The sequence below is a fragment of the Hipposideros armiger genome, unplaced genomic scaffold, assembly GCF_001890085.2.
Source record: "Hipposideros armiger isolate ML-2016 unplaced genomic scaffold, ASM189008v1 scaffold_743, whole genome shotgun sequence".
NCBI lineage: Eukaryota > Metazoa > Chordata > Mammalia > Chiroptera > Hipposideridae > Hipposideros > Hipposideros armiger.
The window spans coordinates 712,554-739,893 of record NW_017732093.1 but is presented as its reverse complement, the minus strand read 5'-3'; the positions used below and the strand labels follow the sequence as shown (position 1 = coordinate 739,893).

General features: G+C 46.9%; 2 protein-coding genes across 10 annotated transcripts in view; both read left to right on the top strand.

Moving 5' to 3' along the window:
- MOB3C (MOB kinase activator 3C) overlaps positions 1-14,481 on the top strand; it is a 15,199-nt gene extending 718 nt beyond the window's left edge. Inside the window, exons 2-5 of one of the 2 annotated variants that reach the window (XR_002122294.1) lie at positions 3,000-3,468; positions 5,966-6,168; positions 6,486-6,903; positions 14,456-14,481. Coding sequence is in view for 1 of the 2 variants with exons in the window: in XM_019627987.1 (XP_019483532.1) it covers positions 3,051-3,468; positions 5,966-6,168; positions 6,486-6,515 (651 nt within the window). In the remaining variant the exon portion in view is untranslated. Of the gene's footprint in view, positions 1-2,999; positions 3,469-5,965; positions 6,169-6,485; positions 7,617-14,455 lie in introns of those variants that run through there. The other variant, XM_019627987.1, reaches the window with a different exon arrangement.
- The window catches only part of MKNK1 (MAPK interacting serine/threonine kinase 1), a 39,881-nt gene continuing 23,482 nt past the window's right edge, over positions 10,942-27,340 (top strand). For 2 of the 8 annotated variants that reach the window (XM_019627984.1, XM_019627982.1), the window contains exons 1-3: positions 19,525-19,608; positions 24,885-24,991; positions 27,193-27,294. In XM_019627984.1, the coding sequence (XP_019483529.1) occupies positions 27,229-27,294 (66 nt within the window). In that variant the 5' untranslated portion in view covers positions 19,525-19,608; positions 24,885-24,991; positions 27,193-27,228. Of the gene's footprint in view, positions 11,054-19,089; positions 19,164-19,425; positions 19,609-24,525; positions 24,781-24,884; positions 24,992-27,192; positions 27,295-27,340 lie in introns of those variants that run through there. The other 6 variants (XM_019627979.1, XM_019627980.1, XM_019627986.1 and 3 more) reach the window with 6 other exon arrangements.

Genomic DNA, 27,340 nt, shown 5'->3' with positions numbered 1-27,340 from the left:
CCACACCCCCCACCCCGACATCGCACAGCCCTAGGCTGGATTCTGGGTTCAAACTGGGGCCAGCCCCTGACCAAGATTCTGGGCCGGGCCTGGAGAATGGCAGGTGTGGCCCTGACAGGGGACAAAGTGTCAGAAACTGTCAGGGTCACTCAGTGGTCTTCATTTGGGAAGCCCAGATGCCCAGCCAGGGTGTGAGCGATCACTGGCTACCTTAGGTATAAAAGGACACCCAGAGTTAGGAAACAGGCTAAGAGGGGGGATGGCCATGGTTCAAGGAGGAAACAAAGGTTCTGTGAGGGATAGATACTCAGGAAGGGCATGGGAGTGGGAAGTGAAGAGGGACATGTGACATGGATAGAAGGGCACCTATCAACCCCATCCCCCCACACCCGCCCCAAACTTACATTTTCCTGGGAAAAGACCCAGGCCTTGAAATTCTACAGCAAGAAGGTCAGACCGTAGCTCACTGGTGAGGACACCCAAGTTACTGCGGGTACAGTGGGGAGACTCAGCATGCTGGAGGGACAGAAATTAGCTTGGCCTAATTGGTGGGAAGATGTTTCCCCTCTCCTGCCTTTCCCCTTATCTCCACCAGACCAGCTACCAGCCAGTACAGGAAGATGGTTTTTTACTCTTGTCATGGGCTGAGCCCTATCTTATCCCAGTTCCCAGTTCTACCATTGGAGATACCCTGCCTGTAACTTGCTATGTGAACGCAGGCTCCTCAAGTGCCCTTTCTGGGCCTCAGTATCCCCATCTGTACAAGTGGGTTGGGCCAGTTGGTTTCTCAGAGCTATTTCAACCCTAAGATTCTTGATTCTAAGCTTACCTTAAAGTCTGAGCATCAACTATGTGCCAGGCCCTGATCTAGGCTGTGGGATGGGGAGGGTGGAGACACCAATGGCCAAAGCCTCCACCCAGGAAAAAAGAGAGGGGGCTGCGGGAGGAAGTAGCATTTAAACTGACCATGTGTAGTCAAGCAAAGGGACCAGTGTAAGAAAACACACAGAGGCAGGAAAGGGGCGTCCAGGGGTGGGGGGTGGGGGCCGGTGCTGTCCAGGGAGCAGCAAGAAGCCTAGGGTGGTTGATGTCGGGAAGGGAGGCAGGAAAGGTATGGTGAGGTGTTGACTACCAGGGTGAGGGTCTCTTGGTAACTGTCAGTAAAGGGGCTGTGAGAAGGTGCAGAGTCAAGAACCCCACCTAAGTGCAATGGGAGTGATTTTGGAAGCACCTGCCCCAAGCAGAGTTTAGAATGCAGACAGCAAGTGGCGTGTGGACGTTTCCTCCTCTTGAGTCAGGAAGCTCAGATCCCACAGTGGGGACGTCTTTGGGTGAGAAAGCAAGGGGCAGGGAATGGATGAGATGACCTGCCATATCTTTGAGGTTTTTTTCAAGAAGGTAAGATCCTGCTGGGAGACCTGCCTCTACTCTCCAAACCCCTCTCATTTTACTTGACTGTCCCCCATCCTGACTTGCCTGTTGTGGGTTCAAGGAAGAACGCCTGTTCCGAACTTCTCCACTAGCTTCAATTCTTGTCTGGCGGGATACTTCCATCAACCCATATGTACTGTGCCTTTGGTTGCACCCAATTGTCTCCTTGTTCCCATTCTCTTTCCCCAATCCTGTCCCATTACTAGAAACAAGAGAAAGGAAAATGCTCCAGTGTCAGCTCTGAGGTCAGTGTCAGGCTTTGTGGCTGTATTCAAGCCTCAGTCTAGGGCTAGAGTCAGGACTCCCATTGACCAGGTCAGGGCCGGGTCAGAGTTCAGCCTGGAGGCAGAGCTCTGTGCTTAGCCTATACTCAGCCGTAGAGCCTGGTCTGGGGTCAGAGTCAGTGCTTGGTTTGTGGCTAAATTCCAATCTTAGCAGATACCTGGGTCTGCATTTCCCAAGAGCTCACACACTCACAGGGGAGACGAGGTGACTACCCTGAGAGTCCCAGAAACGTGGCCTGTATTGGTATGACCCAGGAAGCTGCATGGGCCAAATTCATGCCTGTTACAGGAGCCACCCAGCCATGGTGGAGCTGGGTCTAGAACTCCTGCTCCAAGCCTGGGGTTCTGATTGCTGTCCCCAAAGTCTGTTCTGAGTCTGGGATCCTTTAGCCCTAAGAAGCAAAGCAAATTCACCTGAATTCTAGATGAGCCCAGCTGGGTGAATCTGACTACATTCTCCTACTCCCAGTACTAGACAAATAGTGGGTGCTCTAGGGAGGTCTACTGAGTGTCAGGTGCAGGGGAAGGGGCCAGTGGCTTATTGGGGTTTGGGGCTGAAGAGGACTGTCTTGGGGGGAAGAATTTTCAGCCACTGTTGGAGGCATCCTTCTAGACCTGCCACCTCCCCCTCTCCTCCAATGCCTGCAGCCACACTCAGAGGCCGCCCAGCTAGCCATATGAGGGCCCTTTCCTCTTCCATAGTAATAAAAGGAAAGGACATTTTTGGTAGAAAAGTCCCTTCTGTTCCCTGGGAATCCCCGGTGGCCGGATGGACTACGGGATATCCCAGAGGAAGCCAAAGGCAGGGGCCCTCCCCCTACCCCCAGCACAATGCAGCCAGGCTCTCCCACGCTGCAGCAGCTGGCCTCTGGGGCCCCCAGACATCATATCACCCAGGCCCCTGCCTCCTGGCGTGCCTGCAGGAAGCCTCTGCTACCTCTCTACTGGTCAACAGCAAGTCGAGGAGCACCTGTTTGGAGCCAAGGCCTAGCCCTCTGTGAGATGCAATGAATGTAGAGGGCCAGGGTGCTTGGCAGGGGGAACAAGATGGGAGGGCTGTGGGTGCTTGGCAGGGGGAACTAGGGCAGCCTGGAAAGAGGGCAGGGATGCTGGACCCAGGGGATCTTGGAGGATTTAGAATCCAGGCAGAGGCTACAGAGTTGGGTCAAAAGCAGAGAGGTGAGAGTCAAAAGCTGAGAGGTGAGAGGGAAATGATGTTGGGAAGTCAAAGCCCATTTGATAAGGCCCTGACCACCATGTTTCCCGTGCCCTTGGCCCTGGCAGAGCATCCTCAGGTCTTGCCCCTGGACACCTGGCCCTCAGCCCAGCCTGGCCATGGCGTTGTGCCTGAAGCAGGTGTTTGCTAAAGACAAGACATTCCGGCCCCGGAAGCGCTTCGAGCCGGGCACACAGCGCTTTGAGCTGTATAAGAAGGCACAGGCATCACTCAAGTCGGGCCTGGACCTTCGCAGTGTAGTGAGGCTGCCACCAGGTGAGAACATCGACGACTGGATCGCCGTGCATGTGGTGGACTTCTTCAACCGCATCAACCTCATCTACGGCACCATGGCCGAGCGCTGCAACGAGACCAGCTGCCCCGTGATGGCTGGAGGGCCACGCTACGAGTACCGCTGGCAGGACGAGCGTCAGTACCGGCGGCCAGCCAAGCTGTCGGCACCACGCTACATGGCCTTGCTCATGGACTGGATTGAGAGCCTCATCAACGATGAGGATGTCTTTCCCACTCGTGTTGGTGAGTGCCACCTGGCAGGCACGTCAGGCCTGGCCAGGGAGGGAGGGCATCACCAGAGCCCATTTCACAGATGAGGCATTTAGTTTGATATAGCAATTCTGTTGAGGGGGGCTGGTAATTTTCATCCCCATTTTGTAGACAAGGAAACTGAGGCTCAGAGAGGTTTAATGTCTGCTCAAGATCAGGCATCTTGGGCTAGGACTGCCTGAATCCCAGTTTGGGGCTCTTCTTAACTGAAGCTTGAGTGCCCCTCCAGAAACCATCCTGGCAAGACCACTGTGCTTCTCAGAATTCCCAGGAGAGGTTGCCTCAAGGTGCTCCTAGCAGGTCGCCCTGCTTGGGCTGATCTGACTCGTGACCTTCTGGGAGTTCCCGCTGTCTCCTAGCCCCAGAAAGGGAAGGGAGTAGGGATTGAGTGGGCCAGATGGTACCTCCACCTCAAGAGACTCCGAGGGCAGTATTCGCCCTTGTCAGGCCCAAGCCACGGAGCCTTTTGTTATCCCATCCGGGCAGCCTGGTTGGGTGAGGGTAGGGAGGGGAGATGAGTGATGTCACCCTGGCCCTGCTCCCCCACCCAAGGGCAGCAAGAGGGGGTGTTGGCCCAGGAGCTGAGCAGGCATGGCACTGTGTTCATCACAGTAGACCCACCCCCACCTGGCCTCATGTTTGTTCCTGTTGAGGCATTGGGAATCAGAGATGGGTGGGGCAGGGTGGTCAAGCCCAGAGGGCAGAAGTCTGAATGCTGAGGGAAGCTGAGTACTGAGTCACAATTCAATGCCCATGGCCCCTCCCCAGCTGGTGGCCTGCCATTTACTGCACTATCATGCCCAACAATGGGTATCTTCATTTAACATGGGAGGAAACTAAGGCCAAGAGAGGGACAGTGCACTGAATCAGGAGGGATTCAGAACTACAGCTCAGGTCTCTTGAGGCCCGAACCCCAAGTCTAGATGGGCAGGACAGGTCTGAGGGACCTGAGCTGGGCTCACAGGGAGGCAGGTCTCAACCCCTGAGAGCAGTGAGGAAGGGGAAGGGCTCGATGGAGTGGGGTGGGCCAGTGTGGGCCTGTGTCTGGGCTCTATTTCCTCCGAGCCTTAATCCCCAGGCCTGTGAGACTACAGGTATCTTTAGCCTTTACCCTGAGATGACTCTGCCGCTGCAGAGAAGAGGGCATGGCCACCAAGATCTCCACCCTGAGCGTGGGGGACTGTGCAAAATTGTGCCATTTTCACAGGTCCTAGAGCTTCTCGCATGCAGGGTCTATGGCATTTATCTCAGAGGGGTGCTATAGGGCGGTACAAAGAGGATTTGAGTCCTGCCTCCAGTCCGTACTAATGAATAGTTCTGTGGCCTTGAGCAAGTGGCTCCATCTTTATCTGCCTCCATTTTATCACATCTAGAATGGCTATCCTACCCATTATCATACCAGGCAAAAGGTACAAAGGGCCCAGCACAGGGCCTGGCTCACAGATGGAAGTGCGTTATTGAAGATTTGAAGGAATGAGAGATATCTGCACTAGTTCTTAAAGACTTAGTAATTCTCAGGATTGGGGTTCTCGGGCCCTGTTGTGTGAATGTTGCAAAGAGGAAGGAATCAGGATGGGGCTGGAGAGGGATGTCAGGATCATGAAAGGCCTTGAGCAGGCACCATGCTGGGAAGTTAGGACTTAATCACAAAGGCCCATGGTTTAAAAAATGAACCCCAGGTATTGATGAACTCCCCTTGGAATTGTATCCAGGGGTGTCATGTGACAGCACCTACAGATGCACATATTTCTGGGGACAGTTTGGGTATCACTTTCATCATAGTCTAAGAACGGTTAGTCAGTTCCCCCAACCAGGTGTCAGAGTCCTGCTCAGGGTGATGGGAAAATATAAAAGATGATTTGTATTTCAGTAGGGGAGAGGCACAGTCAGATGTGTGCTTCATTATAAAGGGAAGTATGGGGCTGGCAGAGTGGCTCTGTCAGTTAAGAGTGCGAGCTCTGAACAACAGGGTTACCAGTTCGATTCCCACATGGGCCAATGAGCTGCACCTGAGCTGAGCTGTCGCTTAGCTGCCAACAGGTGGCAGGATGGCTCAGCTGGTGAGAACACGTGCGCCTAACAACAAGGTTGCCCGTTTGACTCTCCCATGGGATGGTAGGCTACGCCCACCCGCAACTAAGATTGAACATGGCACCTTGAGCTAAGTGGCTGTGAGCTGCCAACAGGCAGCCAGATGGCGACTGGACTTGGAGCTGAGCTAGCTGTGCTCTCCACGACTAAGACTGAAGGACAACAACTTGGCCGTTCCCCTTCCCCAATTCCCCAATAAAATCTTTCAGGGAAGTATGGGGGAAAGTGAAACACAATCTCTCGCTGTCTCCCACGGGGAAATGTGCAAGACCAGAGGCCTTTCTGGGTGAAAGCTGCCTGCGTGGGGGAGGGCAAGGTTGAGCAGAGTTTCATACCAGGATGCTGATCCCCCCACTTCTGCCCATCCTCGCCTCCCTAGGAGTCCCCTTTCCCAAGAACTTCCAGCAGGTCTGCACCAAGATCCTGACCCGCCTCTTCCGCGTCTTTGTCCATGTCTACATCCACCACTTCGACAGCATCCTCAGCATGGGGGCCGAGGCACATGTCAACACCTGCTACAAGCACTTCTACTACTTCATCCGAGAGTTCAGCCTGGTGGACCAGCGGGAGCTGGAGCCACTGGTGAGGCCAGGCCCTCATTGCCTTCCCCCACCAGGGCTAGCCTCTGCGTTTTCATATCCAAAGGCTACCTACTTTAAGAAAATTCAATTAGGGGAAGGCAATTGGCTTAACAATGATTCTATACTTTAATAGAGAATTCACTCAAGTGTCAATTTATAAACCCAGACCTGCAGGCTGGAGTTGGGGGGGGTGGAGGTGGGGGAGGGGAGGGATGGAAGGGGCCAGGTTGAGGCAGAACAGCCAGGCTCTATGTTTTGGGAAGGGGCCACCTGGCAGGTTGAGGTCTGACTGACCCCTCCCATCTTTTGTCTCTGCAGAGGGAGATGACAGAGCGGATCTGTCACTGAACCCAGGCCTGGACATTGTTGCCCATCAGATGGACCACCTGAACTAAACACAGAGTGGCTGGGGGAGGGGACACTTAGGAGTCTAATGGCAGAGGAACCTGAAGGCCCTGGGACACCTCCACATACCCAAAGCCCCTCGACTTCTGGTCCTCAAGAGCCTGCCCACGTATCCCCTGACTGCTTGTGAATGGAGAAGGAGAGAATTTAAAGGTGGGCAAATAGATGGAAAGGAAGAGCTAACCCTCCGACATGAAGTCTGGGGTAGGGTAGGCTAGAGGGTTTCTGCTCTAATATGTGACCCTTCCATGGTGGTTCCCAAGCTTACATGGGGAATTGTGGATATGGCGGAGGTGATGGCAAGAAAGGTACAAGAGAGTGAGCAGCCTGTGTGAGAGTACAAATGACTGTGTGTGTGTGTGTGTGTGTGTGTGTGTGTGTGTGTGTGTGTGTGATTTCATTGTGGAGTGTGTCTGTGAGAGCTAGCTGCCTTAGACCCTCCCTGGCACATTGTAGACCCTCATAAATGTTAGGTAAATGGATGGATGGATGGATGGATGGATGGATGGATGGATGGATGGATGGAACATTGAGGACCACATGGCTAGTGAATGGACTCTTCCAGGCTTGGAGAGCCCCCATCTTGCAAGTACCTGCCTCTTTCCAAACCATTCCTGAGACATTCCAGCTGTTTAGCTCTCAGAGCATAGCTATCCACAGAGAAACTGGGATGTTCATTCAGCAATCCGTTACTCAGCACCCCCATGCCCAGCCCTGTGCCCGGATCCACAAGTGGGGGAACTGAGGCAGGGATAGGGCCCTCCCCTCCCAGAGCCGCCACACTTGGGAGGCCAGAATGGAGAGCCAGAAAGGACCTGAGGATCATCCAGAGTCACTCACAGAATCCTCCATGTACATAGGAGGAAACTGAAGCCAGGAGGAGAGGAGGGAGAAGCTGTCCTCACAGCAAGGCTAAGTGGAGCTGGAGTAGAAACCAGGGGACCTGATCCCACCCAGGGCCTATGGATTGCTACATAGGGAAATGAGAAGCACGTGGAAAGAGGGTTTGACAGCCCCTCTCCAGAACACAACTGTTCCTGCTTTGAGCAAGGATTTCTAGCCTGATGCCAGAGTGCCCCACCTTCCCTCAGGTCTGGGGTTATCTGCTGAGCCAGGCCTCCAAAATCATGACCCTCTTCATGGTCCAGCAGCCGCCTGATCTCTGAGGCAGCAGATGGAGCTCCTGGGGCCTGCCAGCTGGACCTGGGGCTGCTGCCTTCAGAGAAGTTCCCAAGGGAAACACACTGGCCAGCAGCTTTGCCAGAAGCCCGGGATGGGGCAGGGGTGGGGGTTTTCAAGATTCCCCCAGGGAGGACTGCGGATTGGAAGATGGATTCTAGGCTGCGGCCGGTGCTGATTGCAGAGGTGGGTGGGGGTGGGGGTGGGGGGAATCTATTTTTGTGAAACAGAGGGAAGACTTTATTGTTATTTTTTGTAAAATAAAAGAGGCAAACTAAAGCTGCACTGGTGGGAAACTGTGGTCTGGGTGCCACATGGCTCCTGGGCAGGCTGTGGAAGGCACTGGGCCAAAATGGGGAGGCTTTTTGTCCGGAGATCCTGGACCATATGGAGAGCTGTTGGGTGTGGTCATATCTGGCCGAGCTCTCCAGGGTGGAGACACCAAGAATTCCCCAGGGCTCTGGGAATTCTGGACCCGGAATTCCTGGGCTAGGCTCGGAACCTAGGAGTGGGGAGGGCTGGCCCTTGCCTTTTGGGAGCTCAGTCTCTGGGGAGAGTCTTTCCATGCTTCGGTTCAGATCTCCTGGCACTGGCTATTCACACCTCACCCCTTTAATCTAGGTGGTTTATTGGAACTAATGGGTTAAGGAACAGGGCAGAAATACAGTCCTAACCCTAGGCACAGCTGATGAAGGCCTTCTCAAGAAAAGGCTGTTTGTCGGGTACCAGCTAGAGCTCAAAGTCGGGGTGGCAGCACATGGGTCTAACTCCTGAGCTTATTCCACAAGGAGACACTCGAGTCTCTTAGCTCAGGTCTTTCTCTCATCCCACTGCTCCTTACCTTCAAGCTTCCTAGATAAGCTGACAAACAGCTCAGTTCTAAAGAGTCAGCAAAGGCCTACCTAGAGCTCTCCCGTCTACCTGAGAAGGAGACAGCCTGACTTTATTCAGTGGCTCTCCTGGGAGGCAGAGGCCTAGGTTCCAGTCCCAACCCAGCCCCTGAGGTACTATGGTAGCCCGTTTCCCCTCCAGACCTCAATTTCCCCTGTTTCATGACCAGGAATGGGAATAAAGAAATGATTGATTCAAAGCTCCTTCAATACAATCTGTGGATCATTCACAATGATAACCATAGCTAATGCTATATATGTGTCAGGTACAGTTCTAAATTCTTGAATCAAGTTTGTCTTTGGCTAGCTGCCTGGCTCCCTTCTTGACTCCCAGTATCCCTCCTTTCATTGTTCTAGGATCTGTAAGGCCCTCCACTCTGCTGCCCCTTCTTCTGACTCACTAGAGGAGGCCCCTGTCCAGCACTCAGAAAGGTAGCTCTGCTTATACACCAATGACAGGTCCCTCACTCCCCTTCAATTACTGGACAGCTCAGACTCTTAGAAAATTCGGCTCGGCTCATAGTTGTTTTGAAATACACCATGGCAGTGAGGGTAGATTTATCTCAGAACTGTGGTCAAGGTCTGCACCTTACAAACCGTCACAAAATGGCTTTGAGAAATTCAAAGAGGGATGCTTAGAGAAGACTATACAGGGGTAGAGAGAAAGGAGGAGACAGAAGAGAGAGATGGGGCCTCAGCAACACAAGAGAAAAGAGCCCCCCATAGGGCAAAACTTGGCAGGAAAGGGTCCTGGGAGAGGCAACATATCAGGGGGAAAGGGACAGTTTGTTTGGGCAGCCAGGCTGTGGGAGGCTTTGTTTTCCTTTTGGCTCAGGATCTATAAAAATATTTGGAACAGGGAACAAGGAAGCAAGCCATTCTCCCCACCTTGGGGGAGAGCATCCACGATTGAGAAAAGGCTGCCCCACCACATTTGGCCCTCATGAACACTGAAGCCTCTTTTCTGAGGTTCCCTGCTGCCACTCCCACTCCCGAGAGCCTGAGAGCTGAGTGTTGTGTGCAGTGAAGGGAGCCACAAGCATGGCTGGAGTGCCACCTGATTTAGCAGAACCCTCCTTGAGTCCTTCCTCCTTTGAGTTCCCTAGAGCCCTCCTCTCTGGTGTTTAACTGAACTTGGTTGTCGTATGGGAACATAGCAATTTTGAGAATCCGGATTAGAACATAGGCCTGAGTGACTCAGAAGCAGCTGGCTATTGAGACATTCAGGGAAGAAAAGGGAACATGGACTCTGAGGACATGATGTTTGGGTAGGCCTGGAAGGTGGGAGAGGTCAGAACATACAAGGGCCTTTGGGTTGGACTGAAGGATTCTGGAAGTGACTGAATATATAATAGAAGCTTGGTAGAAGACCGCCCCCCTCTCCAGCCTTCACCCAGACTGGGAAATCTAGCAAAGCCCTGGATGTCTCGTCTCCTATATGTTCCAGACCTCCTTCCATCATACAGATGAGAAATTGAGCCCAGAAGGGGAAAAGGAAACAAATGTTGGGGGGGGCCGAGTGGCTCAGTTGGTTAAGAGCTCGCTCAAGAGCGAGCTCTGAGCAACAGGATCGCTGGGTTCGATTCCCGGCCCGAGCTGAGCTGCCGCTGAGCTGCCAACAGGTGGCAGGATGGCTCAGCTAAAAAAAAAAGGAAACAGATGTTTGTCAGTTAGATGATGGGAAATAAGTTCAAGAGGCTCTTTAGCATTGCTCACCAAACCCTCGAAAAGGCAGGGAAAGGATATTTACTTAGATTTCATAACGGAGGAAACACATTCAAGAGTCAGGACCTGAATCAGCACTCTTATTACCTCATCACACTTGGCATATTAACTTATTTGCAGTTGGTTTTCTCTAAGAAATGAACTTTTAAGTTATTTTGAACTACTGGGGGTAATGCTTTACTCAAGGATAAACTCTCATGGTGAAATTATAGACACCCAAACTTTTAAAGAAATTTTACAGAATTAGCACTCATATTAGAAAAGACTGGCAACATTTCCCCATATGTAAAAGGCATTTTAAAAATTCTTTCCTGGCATACAGAAGCTTTCGGTAAATGTTAATTACACATGCAGCTTCCGGGCCTCCTCCCTCCTGGCGCTTCCCTGGTTTCCCCACCTTCACTCAGAAGATAGCATCAAAGAAGTTAAGCCTCACCCTCTACCCAGCAATCTCCCCGCCCCTCTCTATCACGCCTGCGCAGTTTACTTAGCTCGCTCCACCGTCTTCCTGGGCGTAGCATCCAGGGCGCAGGCGCAAACCCGCCCCCTCACGCCCCTCTTCGGTCGGTCCCGCCCCTTCGGGTCTAATACCGCCTTTTCCGCGTTCTGGGCGTAGCGACCTGCCGGTGGGGGTACGCGCGACCGTTCCCCGCGTCGAGTCAGCTGAGGCAAAGAGGAGACAGCGAGGTATCCCTGCAAGTGAAATGTGATGGGCGGGGGGCGGCCTATGAGTGAGTCCTTGTGCCCAGGACGGAGAAGTCAAGGCCTTCAGAACGTCCCGAGGTCACGACGCGATTCTGCTACGGGGGGACAGCCCAAGGGGACGCTTCTTTAGGGCTCTCCTCAGGGTTCCGCCTGTTACCAGCTCAGGGCGCAGCGTGTGTCCCCTGTCGGGGCTCGGCCTGTGCTTAGTGTCGTGGCTTGGGTTGTGACAGGTGTCCGAGGTCGGAACTCAGTCTGGGACCAATTTGAGACTCATTCCCTATATGGCTGGGCCCAAGGCTCAGAGGCAGTCCAATATCATGATAGTTTTTCATGTGAGCAGTGTCGAGTGTATACTAGATACACTAGATGTACTACATTATTTTAAAGTTAACTGTTTTCATTTGAAAGCTCCTGACATGGGCGGGTCGCTGTACAGTGAGGAGAGAGAATAGTGTCGGGTGCAATCTCTTTCCTTAGGGAGTTTCCAGGCTACCAAATGGTCAGTAGCAGATCAGAGGCCGGCGTGGGTGACAGGAATGAAGTGTTGGAAGTGCTTGGCGTTGGGTCATTCCTGGGTTCAGATCTCACCTCTGCCACTTCCTGTTTGTGTGTCCTTGGGCAAGTCATTTCCCCTCTCAGAGCTTTAGTTTCTCCTGTATGAAAAAGGTATAGCAGGGTCATTGTGAAAGTTGAATAGGATTACATGTGTCACCTAGTATGGCACCTGTCATGAACTGGGTGCTGAATACACTTGGTATATGCAATGGGTGTAATTTATATGAACTAGGTCATTTTAGACTAGTGTACTTTAGCGAGGCCCTGGGAGAAGAGTTGAGGTGACCCAGGCCCTGAACCTTCAGTAGGACTTATAGGTGGAACTGATCTTACAGGATGGAAGGGAACTAATGCTTATTGCCCATTGCCCATATGCCAGGTGCCGGGCTGGGCAGTTGATATATATTGTCTCACTGGATCCTCAGCTATCAGCCAGGTACTTTCTACCCCACTATCCTTAGCTCCAGTACCTCTAAAGAAGGCTAGGCTGGAAGAGACCCTGGGTTGGGTTTTTATATGGACCTGGGCCAGCTAAAGACTTTGGTCTCCACTCTCCAACTTCTCCCACACCAGCTCTTCCCTTTCTGTGATCCTGAAGAATTATTGGGTTCTTGACTTTGCCTGGGAGGCCTATTACTCTAGTGCTCTAGAAGATTTTGATTGTTAGAGGCCTGGCAAGTGAGCATCTCTTAAAGTCAGATTGCATGAACTTGGGCTATTACAGAGAGAAGCCTTATGAGTGGTTGTTGGATTTCTGCACATGCTTCCAAAGTGCATGGGGTTTCCTGTTACATGGTCCCATAGTAATCTAATAACTTGATTCCTTTTACATCCTCTTCATGGATGCCCATATTATCTTCCTGAGATAGTGTTCTCATCATGTTATATCTCTGCTCAGAAACCTTAGCGGACCTCATTGCCTACTGTATATAGAGTTTGGACTCCTCAGCCTCATAGACAAGTTCCTCCATAATCTGTTCCCAAACCTCCCTCCTGTCCTGTTTCCGTTTGTTCTCCCAAACCTGCACCCTGTGCCCCAGTCAAAACAAACTACTTTTTGTTACTCAAACACTCCCTGCATTTTCCTTTGCTTGTGTTCCCTCCTCCTGGAGTTCCCTCCTCCTTCTTATCTTTCAAGGCCCATGTCTCATGTGGAACTTCTCTGATCCCCCTGCTACATTAGTTGCCCCCCTTCCCATCTTCTGTAGCAGAGGCCACACCTCAAACATAGCTCCGACCACAGTCTGCCTTGGAGTATATCAATCCATATGTACTCTGAGTACATTGGTGGCAAGGGACCATGTATGTTTCATCCCTCCTCTGCCTGGCACGTAGTAGGCCACTGCAGTGCTTGCTGTTGAATGAGTCATGTGACATTTTTTATTTACTTGCTTTGGTTTTTGTTTTATGAGCTTTCAGGTTCAGAATGGGCCTTTGTGTTTTTCCTTCTCTTTGTGCCTAAGGAGAGCCCTAGTGTAGATTGATTATGCCCTGATTACAGGCATCAAAGGCAAGAAAGAGAAGGAATTCTGCACAAGGCAGGATTCTTCATTGCTGTTCTTGTTTTCAGGTTCTTGTCTTGCCTTTGCTGTGAGTTTTGTTGGAAGGGAGGTGGTGCTCTGTTCAGGGACCTGCACTGAGTGTGATATAGTTCACAAAGGGGAAAGCGCACAGGTGGTTTACTAATCAATTGTCCTGCCCTTGGCCTTGGCCCTTTGCATCTGGGAATCAACAACTACACTTTCACATTTTTCCTTGCCAACAGCTTCAGCACATGGAACAGAAGGCTCTTTGCTGATCATAGAAAAACATACATCAATGGAGGTGGAAGGAGCTTGGGAACCATCTGGTTCTACCTCTTTAATTTTACAGATGGGGAAAGGCCCAGAGGGGAAAAGATTTGATCAAGATTGCACAAGGAATCAGTCAGTGGTGGAAATAATACAGGAAGTGAAAACTTCTGGCTCTTTGTTTTTTTCTAGTCTACTATATTGTTAACATAATATCTAACATTTATTGAGCACTTACTATGTGGCAGATAACTGTTTTAAGTGCTTTATGTGTATTTAAAACTGTATTTTATAGACTTAGAAACAGATAGGAAGAAATCTTTCAGATCTACTTTAAGATCCCACAACTCTTGGTTTTTAATATGGTTTTAATAGCAGTCACCTCCTAACCAAGGGGGTGGAACAGTTATCCAAAGAGCTTGCTCCCAGATCACCCTATCTCTGTGAGTGAGAGATTTCCTCCCAGCATTGTCTCCCTATAGCCTGGAGAAGTACCTTGAGAGGAATCCAGAGTGTGTTGAAAGAATGGTCAAAAGAATAAAGCAAGTCAACATGGGTATTAGTGGATCTTTAGAAACTGAATGTTTATCAAGTCAGACAGTAAATGCAGAGTTTTAGAATAAACTCAGTCTAGGATCTTTCTGTAAAGATCCCCAGTCAAGGGAGGCAAGATTCAATTCAATAAACACATATGGAGCTCTTGCTATGTGCAAAACACTACTACTAAGAAATACACACAGGAGAACTCCACGTTTCCTGCCCTCCTATAAGTAATTGTCTTCTCTGAGCCTTCTCCCTCCAGTGTAGTTGGGAAGGTAGAAAAGTACATAAATAACTGAAATCAGACTGACTATGGTAAATGTAATAAAGAATGTAAACAAAGTGGGAGTTTGGGAGAAGGAGAAATCAATCCCAACACGACCAAAGGGAGTCTAGAGGAGAATTCCTGAAGGTTGAAAATTTATGCTGGGCCTTGGAGGAAGTTAATTCCTGTGAGAAGGAGCAGTTTGAGCAGTGGTCTAGAGGTAGAAATGAACAGGTGTGTGTGTGTGTGTGTGTGTGTGTGTGTGTGTGTGTGTGTGTGTGTGTGTGTGTGTGGGGGTGTGTGTTGGAGGAGAGGAATGGAGTTGGTAAGGAGGGAAAATAAGCTGAAATGGTAGATTGTGACCGAAATGTAGAGAGGGGAGTGGGGAGAAGAACACTAACATTTATGGAGTATCTGCTCTGCTTTGTGGCTTGCAATATGTTAGATGCTTTATATACTATAACTTAGTTAATCCTCACAGTCCTGTAATATAGGGCCATTTATCCCTGATTTAAAGATGAAGAAACGAGACCTCAGAAAGATTAAATGACTTGCCCACTTACTTAGTAAGTGACAGAGCTTGGTCCAAACCTATGAGTGTTGGAGTCAAAGACCCATGTTCTTTCCATTATGTTGCAAGGCCCCAAATGCAATGACTAGGGCTCTGTTTCCTGTGGCTGCAGAATAGACTGTAGCAAAGAAGGTCCCAGAATGGGGACATCAATGAGGAGGCTGTTGGAATAGTCCAGTTCAGGCTTAAAGTGTGAACCACTGACTTACTGTGGAAACTGTTCGCTCTAGATCTGTTTGATTGGTTTATTATGTGAGCATTATGGCAGCTCCTATAACACCATAAATCAGTGTGTGGCCATCTTTAGCTAGTAGAATTTTAGAATCAGTTTACAGAGGCTGCTGGCACTCTTGTATTTCAGGCATAGGTTCTAATGTGAGATTAGCAGTTCATTACAAAAGTGTCTAGGGAGGAAACCCATTTGGCACATACCGTTCCTTCATTTTCTCACCCTCAAATTCAAGAATCTATAATGGAGGAAAGAGGACTGTCCTTGGAGTGCAGAGGCTGGCATTCGGGTCCTGGTTCTGTTCATTCTCATCTGTGAGTCTTCCATCTCAACTTCTTTCTCTATAATATGGGGGGTATTTTTCATTCACTTCTGAGATCGCTTGCTAATGTCATGTATTGTGTTGCTCTTTCTGCCCTGGGGGCAGTATTAGGAAGTAGCTAAGAATATGAACCTGGATTCAGAGAGACTAGGGTTTAAATTTGAGCTTCTCATCCTTCTTATATGAGAAGTAATTAGGTGTATAGACTCTAGAGTTGGACTGCCTGGGTTTGAGTCCTGGCTCTATCATTTGCTAGGTATGTGACTTGGGCAAGTTATTTAACCCTCCTGGGTCTCAGTTTCATCATTTATAAAATGGGGATACAAATATTACCTACCTCATGGGGCTGTTATGAGGATTGAGATAACTTATGTTAAACAGCACAGTGCGTGGCACACAGATGTTCAGTGAATGTCAGCTTTAATAGTAATAATATTAACAATTATTATTAATGTCCAGTTAGGTATTGTTTTTATAGAAAATACATTTATTAAAGCCATTTCCCCTACTGTCTTATCCTGACACTGTTGCCTTCTCTTTCTTTCCATTGTCCCATCAGGAAACTTTGAAATACTAGATTGTTTCATCACAGGGTTGCAAAGCATAACATGAAAGAAAGTGCCTATAAGAAAATGACCAATAAAAAGTCATTGGCTCATTAGAAAATCTTAGCCGACTTGTATTTTTACCCACCTCTCTCCACAGTAAACAGGAACAAAACAACGTATTTATTCCCTTTTGCACAGCCTTCAAAAAGTGCTAAGCAAGAAACTTCCAATTCACTTATCAAAAAGTACAGTAACAGTATCTCTGGAAAAGTGGTGCCTAATTTGGTTCTTTCACATTAAACCCCTCTGGCCTTGACTTAAGCCATTTCTTCTTGTTCCATTTTCCATGAATATGGAAAAGTTCCTTCAGATTATAAAGGGAAGATGAGATCAAGATTTTCTCATGAGAACCTTTTGTGTACTTAAAGTCAGAATTGAGTTAGGCCTCATCTTCTCTTCTCCCGGCTAAACAGCCTCGGTTTCTTTCACCTCACTCTTAAAACCTATTTTCCATTGCTTGGATCTCATTGGTCATGCTTCTTTTCTTTCTCTTTGGTTTTTCTACTTCTTGGCAGTGACCCAGCCTGTGCTTAGTCTGCTAATAAGAGTCCAACTAAAACGGTTTAAGGGAAGAATAACTTCAGATGTTTCCATTTTTCATTAACATTTATTGAGTGTTTGCCTCGTGCCAGGCCCTGTGCTAGGATAGGGGACCCAGAGATGAATCAGGCATATAGTCTCCTCCCTGTGCCTCGCTCACAGTCTAGGGGCAGAAATGCAATAAAATGTTACAAGTGTGTGACTGAATTATGCATAAGTGTGGGAAGCTGGAAATTGTTTAAGGCAATTCAGTAGCAACAGTCTATTTTGCCTGGACTATATGTCAAGACTTCTGTAGAGAAGTGGTTAGACATAATGCAGGACAAGTGGTCTGGGGCAAGTTTGTAGAGGCTCTGAGTGACAGCACAGGAGCTTGGTTATTCCAGAAGCAGTGGACACTCACTGAAGGTGTTGGAGCAAGGAAGTAACAGGCTTAAATCTGGCTTTTTGGACCAAGGACAGAGATTCCACAGGCCTTAGTCTTACCTGCCCAGCACTGATGTTTTCTATCTTGAAATCCATCCAAGTGTATGTATACTTGGGTTTGGAGGTTTTTTCCCCCCCCTAAAACTTGTATAGAAAGAGCTCTGGGAAATTTTCATTTCCTTTACAGTAAGAAATTGATGAAGAACTGAGAGAGAATTGGGTGCCTGTCCTATATAAGACCCAGTGGCAGGCCAATCTGTGTAGGTGTGGTCTGGCCACATTCACCCTTCCCTAGGGCTATACCAAGAAGAGTTGCAAGAATGAGGAAAGGATTTGAGGGCTCATCTGGGTATTCAGTAAGGAATGCTAAGAAGATTCAGGCACTGTGAGAGTCAGAAGTTCTTGCTGAGGAGGAAAAGAGTCCCAGAGGAATTTGGAATGGTGCTAGAAGGACTCAGGGCTAATCATGCACTTAGAATCCTGTCATGTATCTGAAAACCTCCTACTTCACTAACAATTTATTTCCTCCTGCTGCCCAGTTGTGGTTTACAGAGTGCTTTCCAAGGCCACAGCTGATCTGGGAAGCCATATCCCAAGATTGAATAATAGTTACTGTTTATTGAGCAACTACTATATGCCAGGCCTTGTGCCATTGACTTGATATACATTAGCTCATTTAATTCTCACAGCAACCCTGTGATGTGAGTGTGTGTGTGTGTGTGTGTGTGTGTGTGTGTGTGTGTTTTGGGGAGAGAAATGGGATTGGTGAGGAGGGGAAATAAGCTGGGTTGGCAAACTCTGTCTTATAGGTCATATTTAGCTCACCACCAGTTTTTGTATAGACTACAAACTAAGAATGCTTTTTACATTTTTAAATGGTTGGGGAGAATCAAAAGAAGAGTAATACATTGTGGCGTACTCAAATTTCAGTATCCATAAATAAAGATTTATTGAAATATAGCCACATCATTCATTTACGTACTGTCTGTGGCTGCTTTTGCTCTACAAAGGCACAACTGAATAGTTGTGACAGAGACCATGTGACACACAAAGCCTAAAGTATTTACTGTCTAGCCCTTTACAGAACAAATCTGGCAACAAGAAGGGACCAAAGGGTTTAAACCTGTGGCAAGACTAAAGGCAAAGAGTTGAAGTTCAAAGGTGTTCATGGTTATCTCCTGATGAGTGTGGCCATAAGGAGAAAGAGTGTAACCTGAGCTTCTGTAGGCCCCGGAAATAGTTCCTTTGAGCCACAGACATTTGTTTGGGAATAAAAAACACAATAGGAGGGTTTATTCTATGTGCTAACATCCTCTCTTGAACAATAAAGAAATATTTTGTGGGTGAAGTAATTCATTCAGGTATTTACTGGAGTCTTTTTTTGTCTATGTTAGATGCTGGGAATACAGAGATGAAAACGATATGTCCCTGCCTTTGAGGAGCTTATGGGCCAGTGGGAAAGCCACATATGCATGTGTATAGCCAGCTCTAAGTATTGTAATAGTATACTGTGGGTTCAATTAAGTGCTCGATGAAGTAGAAAAAAAGTCAGGAACTGCTTCTATAATTTGTGGGACTACTTTCAGTAATTTGTGGTGGGCCTTGAAGAAAAAATAGGTGTTAATTTTCAAGAAGCTACATTACAGGCTGAGGGAAGACCTGACAATGTGAGCATTTGGAGCTTATGAGATTGGAGGAGAAAGAGAAATTAGAAACGATTTAAAGATTCTGTTGCTGGGCAACTGGCAGGATGATATAATCTGATAGAGAAGAAGGGCAAGGAAGAAGGAAGCGGTGGATGGGGGCTGGGGATGAGTCCGGTTTAGGACATGTGATTTGAGGAAATAGTGTAACACATCTGGCTTCCAGTTAGAAAACCCTTTTAGAAATTTTGGCACAAGGTCCCAGAATTCAGATTTAAACTGCATTTTTAGAGCTTTTCCACTGGGAAGAGGGGAAGTACACATTCGTCTTGTAGGAAAATTCACAAATCAACTTTGACACATGACAGCTAGAGCCACAAGATTAAAAATAGCAGTGGACAGATAGAAAACTAGGAGTAGTTGTGCATTTGGCATAAAACCTTGTTCCCATTCATGCCACCTACTGCTGTCAGCAGCTACTTTATTTTTCTGGCTCTGTTGCCTCTTGCCTGTGCGAATTGGACAACAGAGAAGTGTCAGCTTTTATTTTCTGCATGAGACGCCTCAGCAAACAGAGGTGTCCATACCTTCATCTAGGTCCAGGTATGTCTTTTTGGTTCTAGAATCCCACAGTGAAAACAAAACCTGAAAACTTCTACTCAGACCCTTGTTAAATCATCAAATGCTTAGTGTCAACATGCTCAAATGTCTGGTTTTAAAGACCGGAAATCTGTGATTACCTTGTGTATATGTACTTAGTAGTGTGACACATAGTTTTGGGGAACACTTAGGTTGATCTTTATCTTCTCTGGCTCTTTTAAAGAAGTCACCATTTTTGTATCCTTTCTATTTCTGTTTTTTGAAGGTTTTCATGCCAAATATGATGAAGCAGATGCCAATGGAGAACTGAAGAATGTCTGCTACATACAGAGGCCATTGAAACACTTCCTATGCCTGGAAGACAGCAACCCCCTGTCAGAAGCATTATTTCACTTGGAATTTCAAGTTTATAGAGAATTCACTTACCAAAAGTTGGGCAAACCTTTAGGTAAGATTAGATATACACTTACTTAGCCTTTTAGATTGCTTCAGGTTGAAATTATCTATTTCCAGAGGAAGGCGTGGGTTAGAGATTTCAGTATGCAGTTGGGTAACGGGGATTAGCTGGGCTGCCTGGCATGCCTAAAACAGTTACTTAATAGGGAGGAATACATTTCTGCCATAATAAAATGGCAGAGAGGCTCATAAGGAAAACCATGCAGTAAGTAAAATGTATTTATTTACTTTTAATTATAAAAGGAAAACAACCATATTATAACAAAACAAAATCAAATACAGCAGAAGTATAAAAAGTAAAATTTTGTATGCACCCAATTTCATCCTCCCAAATAACCATTGTTAATAATGGTTTGAGATGTATCTTTTCAGGTTTTCTTTAAACTTAAAAATATGTGACATATATGATGATGTTTTGAAGTATTCTGTATGACACTCTAACCTGAGGCTGTGTCATGCCTGGCAGGTTACAAATAATGCCTCATTTGTAGATTGGGTCAGATGAGGGCTGGGTGAGAATGATTTTTAGCCTGATGCGTGAGCTTTCATACTTTGTTGCTGTGTCACCCTTCATCTGAGGCTTCCAGTGGCACACTGTATTCCCCGGCTCTCTGTCCCCAACCAGCTTCCCTTCCTGAATTGTCCCCTTTGATGGTACTTCTGCTCTTCTGGTTACTTGACTTTGGTAAATAAACATATATTGAGGTCCTCCTCTGTGCCTGGTTCTACGCTAGGCAGTGGGCAGAGAGAGAGCAGGCACAGAGGGTAGTCGTCTTTGACTCCTCCTCCATCTCCAGTCGTTTGGCAGGACCAGGACCCGTTCTGCCTCTGTTGCTTCATTCCCACACCTCTCTCTCTTCCTTTTTATCCCTGCCTCCGTTAGAAGCCTCCCTTGCCTTGTTGCAGCAGCTTCTCTGCGCTCTTCAGGCGCTCTCCAGCCTCCAGTTGGTTGCGCACATCACAGCCAGTTTGACGTCCCTAAAACACACTCTACTTGAACACAGTGCCCCCCATTGCCTGGAACAGTGGTTCACAAGTGTGCTCTGTGAGCTTTGGTGGCCCTTGAAATCCTTTCAGAATATCTACAAAGTCAAACTGTTTTCATAATAGTACCAAGATGTTATCTGTTGTCGAAAAGCAACAGCGGGCAAAATTGCTGCTGCCTTACACGCATCAAGGCAGCGGCACTGAAGTGTCCTATTAGTCATTGTGTTCTTGACTGCGGCACACTCAGAGTTTTTTTAAAATGTCATTTTCACTCAAGAATATCCTTGATGAAGCAGTAAAAGTTATTAATTTTATTGACTCTCAACCCTTGAGTGTACATCTTTTTAATATTCTGCGTGACAAAATGGGAATGCTCATGAAGCTCTTCTGCTGCCTGCCAAAGTGCAGCGGTCGTCGGAAGGAAACGCACTGTGGGATGTTGGAAGTGCAAGCGGCACTAGCCACTGTTTTCATTTTCACTTGACAGAATGACTGCCTGTTGGTTAGTGAGGCTGGAAAGTAGATCGGGACCAGATACTGGAGGGACTTGTCGGCCATAAGCCGGGGTGACCTGACCTCAGCTTGCCTTTTCCAGCTTTTTATACTGTCCTGCTCACACACACCCGATCCTTTGCCCTTTTACTCCTGCTCGCTATTTTTAAATTGAGGTATAATGGACATAACGACATTATATTAGTTTCAGGTATACAACATAATCATTCAGTATTTATATATATTACAAAATGATCACCACAATAAGTCTATTGAGTTGTCGGAACAGTCATGACGTTATTTTTCTATGTTTTTCATTGCAAAAATGCGTCATGACTTTTCCGACAACCCAATAGTTAACATCCATCACCATACATAGTTACAGAATTATTTTTTCCTTGTGAGGAGCACAAGATCTACTGTCTTAGCAACTTTCAAATATACAATATTATTAACTATAGTTGGCATGCTGTACATTGTATTCCCATGACTTATTTATTTAATAACTGGAAGTTTGTACCTTTTGACTCCCTTCACCCATTTCACCCACCCACCCCCACTCCCCACCGCTGGCAACCGCCAGTCTGTTCTCTGTATCTGTGAGCTTAGTTTTATTTTTTTGTTTGGTTTTTGTTTTAGATTCCACATATGAGATCATACAGTATTGCTTTTCTCTGTCTGACTTATTTCACTTAGCGTAATACCCTCAAGGTTCATCCACACTGTTGCAAATGGCAAGATTTCATTCTTTTTATGGCTTAATAATATTCCATTATGGCTTAATAATGATAATAGTCTTAATAATAAGAAATAACGCGCGCGTGCGCGCGCGCACACACACACACACACACACACATACACATTTTCTTTATCCGTTCATTCATTGATGGACATTTAGGTTGTTTCCGTATCTTGGCTATTGTAATAATGTAAATATTACCGTGAACATGAGGATACATATATCTTTCAAGTTAGTGTTTTTGTTTTCTTCAGATAAATACCCAGAAGGGGAATTGCTGCATCATATGGTAATTCTGTTTTCCTGCTTGCTATTTCTTAAGCACACACTTCCTTTACCCCTTCTGCCCTTCCTCCTGTCATTCCTTCCACCAGGAGATGCAGTGACAGCTCTGAAGGCTGCTTCCGACCCCAGAATCATAACAGAGAAAGAAGATGGGCCTGATCTAGACCTTGTACCTCTGAGAATCTTACTGTGCCAACTCTGTTTGAAGCCTGTTATGAATCACCACCCTGCTGACACCTTAGTGGGCCTCAGACTCCTTTTACTATAGTTGAGTGAGACACTCCAATCTGCATAATGCTGCCCAGACTTACTACACACAGGACTCTTGGGAAAAGCCTGTGAAATATCTTAGCCCTTGGAGTCACACCTACAGACTGTCCTTTTATTGAGCTGATTTCACAGGTGGCTCCTTTTTTCCATCATATGTTAAATTCGACAGGCTTCTGTTTGAGTGTACCCTTTCCTTGGCCTTGTCCCCTACATATCATATGATATCATCGGAAATCAAATCAACCAACTAATAGGTCTGGCAAAGGAAGAATATAACCTTGTACCTAATACAAGAACTGCCATGAAAAAACGTGGTTGAACCAGTTTGTAGCTCATCCTCCATAGTATTCCAAAACACAAAATACAAAGCTATCTCAGAGCAAGAAGAAACTTCTGATAAATTAGGTTTCAGATTAATACAGCAACGATAAGGTGATAATAATGCCCTTGCATTTATGTAAGCTAGAGCAGTGCTGCCCAACCGTTTTGACATCATAGCACACATAGAAAATGATATTGTTCAGCCTGATGAGAGGATCAATATCTCATTCACAGCACATCAGTAGGGAAGCTCTGTGCTAAGGTTTCTAAATAAAAGCATTCTTGTTGGTGCCTGGCTAACTCTGACTGGCTACCCCCTTCTGCCTTTCAGCATTAGTGTTTAAATATAGTGTAATAGTTCAAAGCTTAAAATCTGAGCCAGACTACCTAGATGTAAATCCTGGCTCTGCCACTTATTAGCTACACGACCATGGGCAGATTACATATTCTCTTTGTACCTCAGCTTCTTCATCTGTAAAATGTGGATAGTAATTATACTTCCTCGTAGAGTTGTGAAGATTAAATAATTAGTATATGTAAAACATTGTACCTGTAAAGTGCTTAGAACATTGCCCGGCATTTGGTAAGCACCATATAAGAGTGTGTGAACTCTAACTACTATTATACCACTTCAGAGAAGCAAATGTTCTGGGCTTAGTCTCCCCAGGCCTCTCCTGTTTGCCTTCTCCTCTGCCTTACATTTCTTCATCTTGGCCTCTTCCTTAAAATTGTCCACCTCCCTTCCTTCCATTGTCTCAGTTTCCTTTCATTTTCTCAGTTCTCCATTTGTTTGGGAGCCCTCAGCCAGCTAGCTAATGACTGAGAAAGCAGCTGAATTGGTTAATTATACCCATCAGCTTGCTCTCACTACTGTTCCTTCTCTAGAAAGCTCTGTGACTGAAGGAAATAAGTCCTACAGGTTGGGAAGAGGAGTGAATCATAGAAAAGAACTCTAGAGTGGTTGGGAGAGGAACATGAGCTGAGTTAGGAACCGAGTTAGCCAGCAAAGTCTTGTTCTTAGTGGGGAAAATGATTGATCATCTTTGGTATCACATACCAGATGTAGGAGCTAGTTAGTTCTCTGTAGGCTCTACCAAAATATGGAGAACAGAGCTGGTGACTTTGGAGGCATTGTAGCTCATAAGACTTCATGGAGAAGTGACACAGTTCTTTCAGAAGGTGGGCGTTGGGGTCAGCTTGCGGGGAGAATAGTGAATCGGTACTTGCATGCCAGGAATATCTGTTCCCACTGGGTGAGACTCCTCAGCCCCTCCTCATCTGCTCTGTGGGCTCTCTGGGGCCCGCTCTCCATGCAGGAGCCCAGTTGGTTGTTGGATCACTTCCTTCTCTGAAGTAACAGACATATTGCCCAATCCTATAGCAAAGACCAGGCTTCTTGCTAGAAAGTTTAAAACCTTCTGGGTCATAGGGTTCTTTTTGAGAGGAAGCTTATCAGGGAATTCATAGAACTGAATAGCCTTACTCTGCGTTGTCTGGGGGGGCAAAGGTGTACCCATATTTCTTTCGGTGTGTTCACTTGGTACTTTAAGGGACTGGGTGACATGCACTGAGTCTGTGCATCATTTCATATCATTTTCATTTCAGTGCACATTTTCTGATGGCTGATACATGTCTGACACTGCCATGACTTACAGGAGATGCAAAGATGAACAGACAACAGTCCTGGCCTTTAGGAACATTGGGGAGAACTCAGGGCCATTTAGAATCAGTGCTCTGATGGAGTTTCCGGCAGTGTGTTTGGGAGCAGAGGGTGGAGCACTCCTAGTTCTGTTCAGTAATTCCATCTGTTTGCAGAGTGCCTAACAGTGTTTGCACAAACCCTAACTCCTGCAAAGGGAAGGAGACTTTTGAGATGGGTTTTGATGGCTGAGAAGAATTCTTAGGCCAAGGGAAGGAGGTGAGCCACGGACCAGCATGATTGTGACACCTTGCACCCTGAAGAAGCTTATACCAAATGATTGCATGCCTAATAAATTAAGGACCCACAGACCCTGCTAGTGATAAAATAGAGAGTATGGACAGGCTCCAGAGGGGGAACTATCAAACTTGGTAAGAATATGACATCTCTCCCTTCCCCCTCCCCCTGTATAAATAAGAGAAGTTAAGCATGTTTTTTCACTTCACTGTCTTCCTACATTTTTTTTTCTTCCTAGTTTCAAAAACAACTCTCCTTCAACAAGTTCTGTTTCCAAGGAAAGTCTTAACCATTTGTCCCTTCTGGCATACCCTCTTCCAATGAAATCCATGCAGAATAGACCAGGTACTCTATCTTTTTGTGTGTGTAACCATAAAATCTAATACTGAGTGTGCGGCGGTGCTCAGAGGTATGCTTCTTCCACAAGAGGCTCTCTCAGCCCTGCTGTGGTAAAAACCAAGTATAAATTGCGGTTAGCGGGGTTTTCTAGCTGGAGTCGTAAGTATATCTGAGCATCCCTTGGGAATTATAATGCCACCAGCCCTCTTGCTGCTTCTCTCCGTTGCCTTCCTGTTGGCTGTTTTGCTTGTCCTTAGGCCCTCTGTCAGAGTGTGGGCAGGGGAAGGGGAAGGAGAAGTGAATCCAAAATCTGTCCACTCTGCACTTGGCTTGCAGTGCTGGTGAGAAAAAAATGGGCATGAGGACCGACACTGGACTGCACACAGGCAGGTTAAGAGGCACAGTGGTCCCTCTTTGACCTGCTGTCCCAATGGCCAATGCCCCCTGCCTAAGCTCGTGAAGATGAGTGACCCTGTATTTTATTTCTGTAGAATTTCTCGCTATGTTGAACAGCTTTTTTCCTTTTAAAATACCTTGGTGAGGGTAGATATTTGGGTGCTGATATTTAAGTGTAATTTTTTGACTTCACAGAGTGTTGCAGTCCCCAGATATATCTTGTGCTTGAAGCTGCTGGCTAGAGTAATATTTTGAGATCCTCTTTGGATAACTTTTATCCATGTGTTTATCTGTTCTATCAAGTATAGTTGAAAATCTGCTGTCATCAGATCCTAAAAATGGGAGGAAGAATGCACCTAAATTGAGCTGTCAGACACTTGGCTACCTAACCATGCTTTCTGGCTTGTGGTGTTGAAAAGGACCGTCGTTCTGTGTGCTTTCTCCTAATGGCTGTTTTGTACTTGCTTCTGAGAACAGTATGTAGAAGACATGCATCAGCTTTAATCAATCTTCCTGAGCAGACTTCCCATTTCTCTGGTCGTGTTCAGCTGGGTTCCTCTGAGAAGAGAGTGGGCGTTTTCCCTGAATGGGCAAAGAGCCAGCTTCCATTTCAAAAATCTCTCAAAAAAAAAAAATCCAACAATCCAGAGCCTGTGTTTATTGAAGGTTGGTCTAAAAGTCTCTCACACTGTATGCCCCATCAGCACTCGAGTGCCTCTATTTTAGAAGGATGTAAAGGTTTAATCACCCTGGTGGGGATTTAGACCCAGAGACTTCAGAGAAATCTTATTATTTCTAACTGCAGGCAAAGAGCATTAAGGCTCCACTCTGGATCAGGGGCATGACATGTTTTATAAGTAATTTATCTTTAACAGGGGAAGGCCCTTACTAGAGTGTCTTAGAAACAGTACTATGATTGGGCACCGGCTCATTCATTGTTCCTCTTTTTCTTTTTTCCCCTCTCAGTTTCCTGCTTATTCTTTCTGCCCCTACTTGTTCCTACCCAATCTACCCAATAGTCTGAACATCTGCCTCCCAAATCCTCCCCTTAACAAGGGGCACCAGGTGCTTGCCAGTGAGCAGATAATGTTTTTGCAATAAATGACCTCATCCAGCAGCATGATATAGACCTGTCACCTGCAGACTTCTGAGTGGACCTTACCTGCATCCTCTCAAATAAGGAAGAGTATGCTCTGGCTCCACAGGCACTCAAGTCTGTGCTCTTGGACATGAAGTAATAATCTAAGGCCATCCTCAAACCCATCCCTACCCTCTTGTACCTTCACAGAGGCAGTCTCCGCTGGAGGCCTTTTGAATCCCGTGCACATCCACACAGGAATGTTACTGAGCATATGATTTCATTTGCGAGACCCCCCTCCCAACCTCACCCCTACTGCTTAGCTCCCTGGGTCCTGCCTTTCTGGTGCTGAGGCTGGAGGATATCACAGGTGATGAACAAGGATTCTGCTTATGAACTCATTGTTCTGTTTGGGGTCTATAGTTTGACTGGTGGCAGATCTAAATCCATGTGCTAATGAGCTTGGTTAAAGCAGGCTTCTGCTATACTCTTTTAATCTAGCCTGTCTGTCTGAGTTCCTTTACACAGTTAATGATCTCCTATAATGGCTTTGCCTTTAGTTTTGCCTCCCAGGTCAAAACAAATCAATAGTTCAATAGTCCTCACAGATATTTAAAAACCATCAGTGTAAAGCTCCTGGATTCCCCCCACCCTCCCATTTTTTCCCTTCTAGGTGAACTTATAGCTTAATCAGTACAGTGATATTTCTCTTATGTCTCCTCTTTTCTTCCAGAGATGGGCAGCAGTGAACCCCTTCCCATTGCGGAAAATGACAAGCGAAAGAAGAAGAAGCGGAAGGCCCGGGCCACTGACTCCTTGCCAGGAAAGTTTGAAGGTCGGTTACACAACTCTCTTAGATCAGGGCCCGTGGCTCCCCAAGC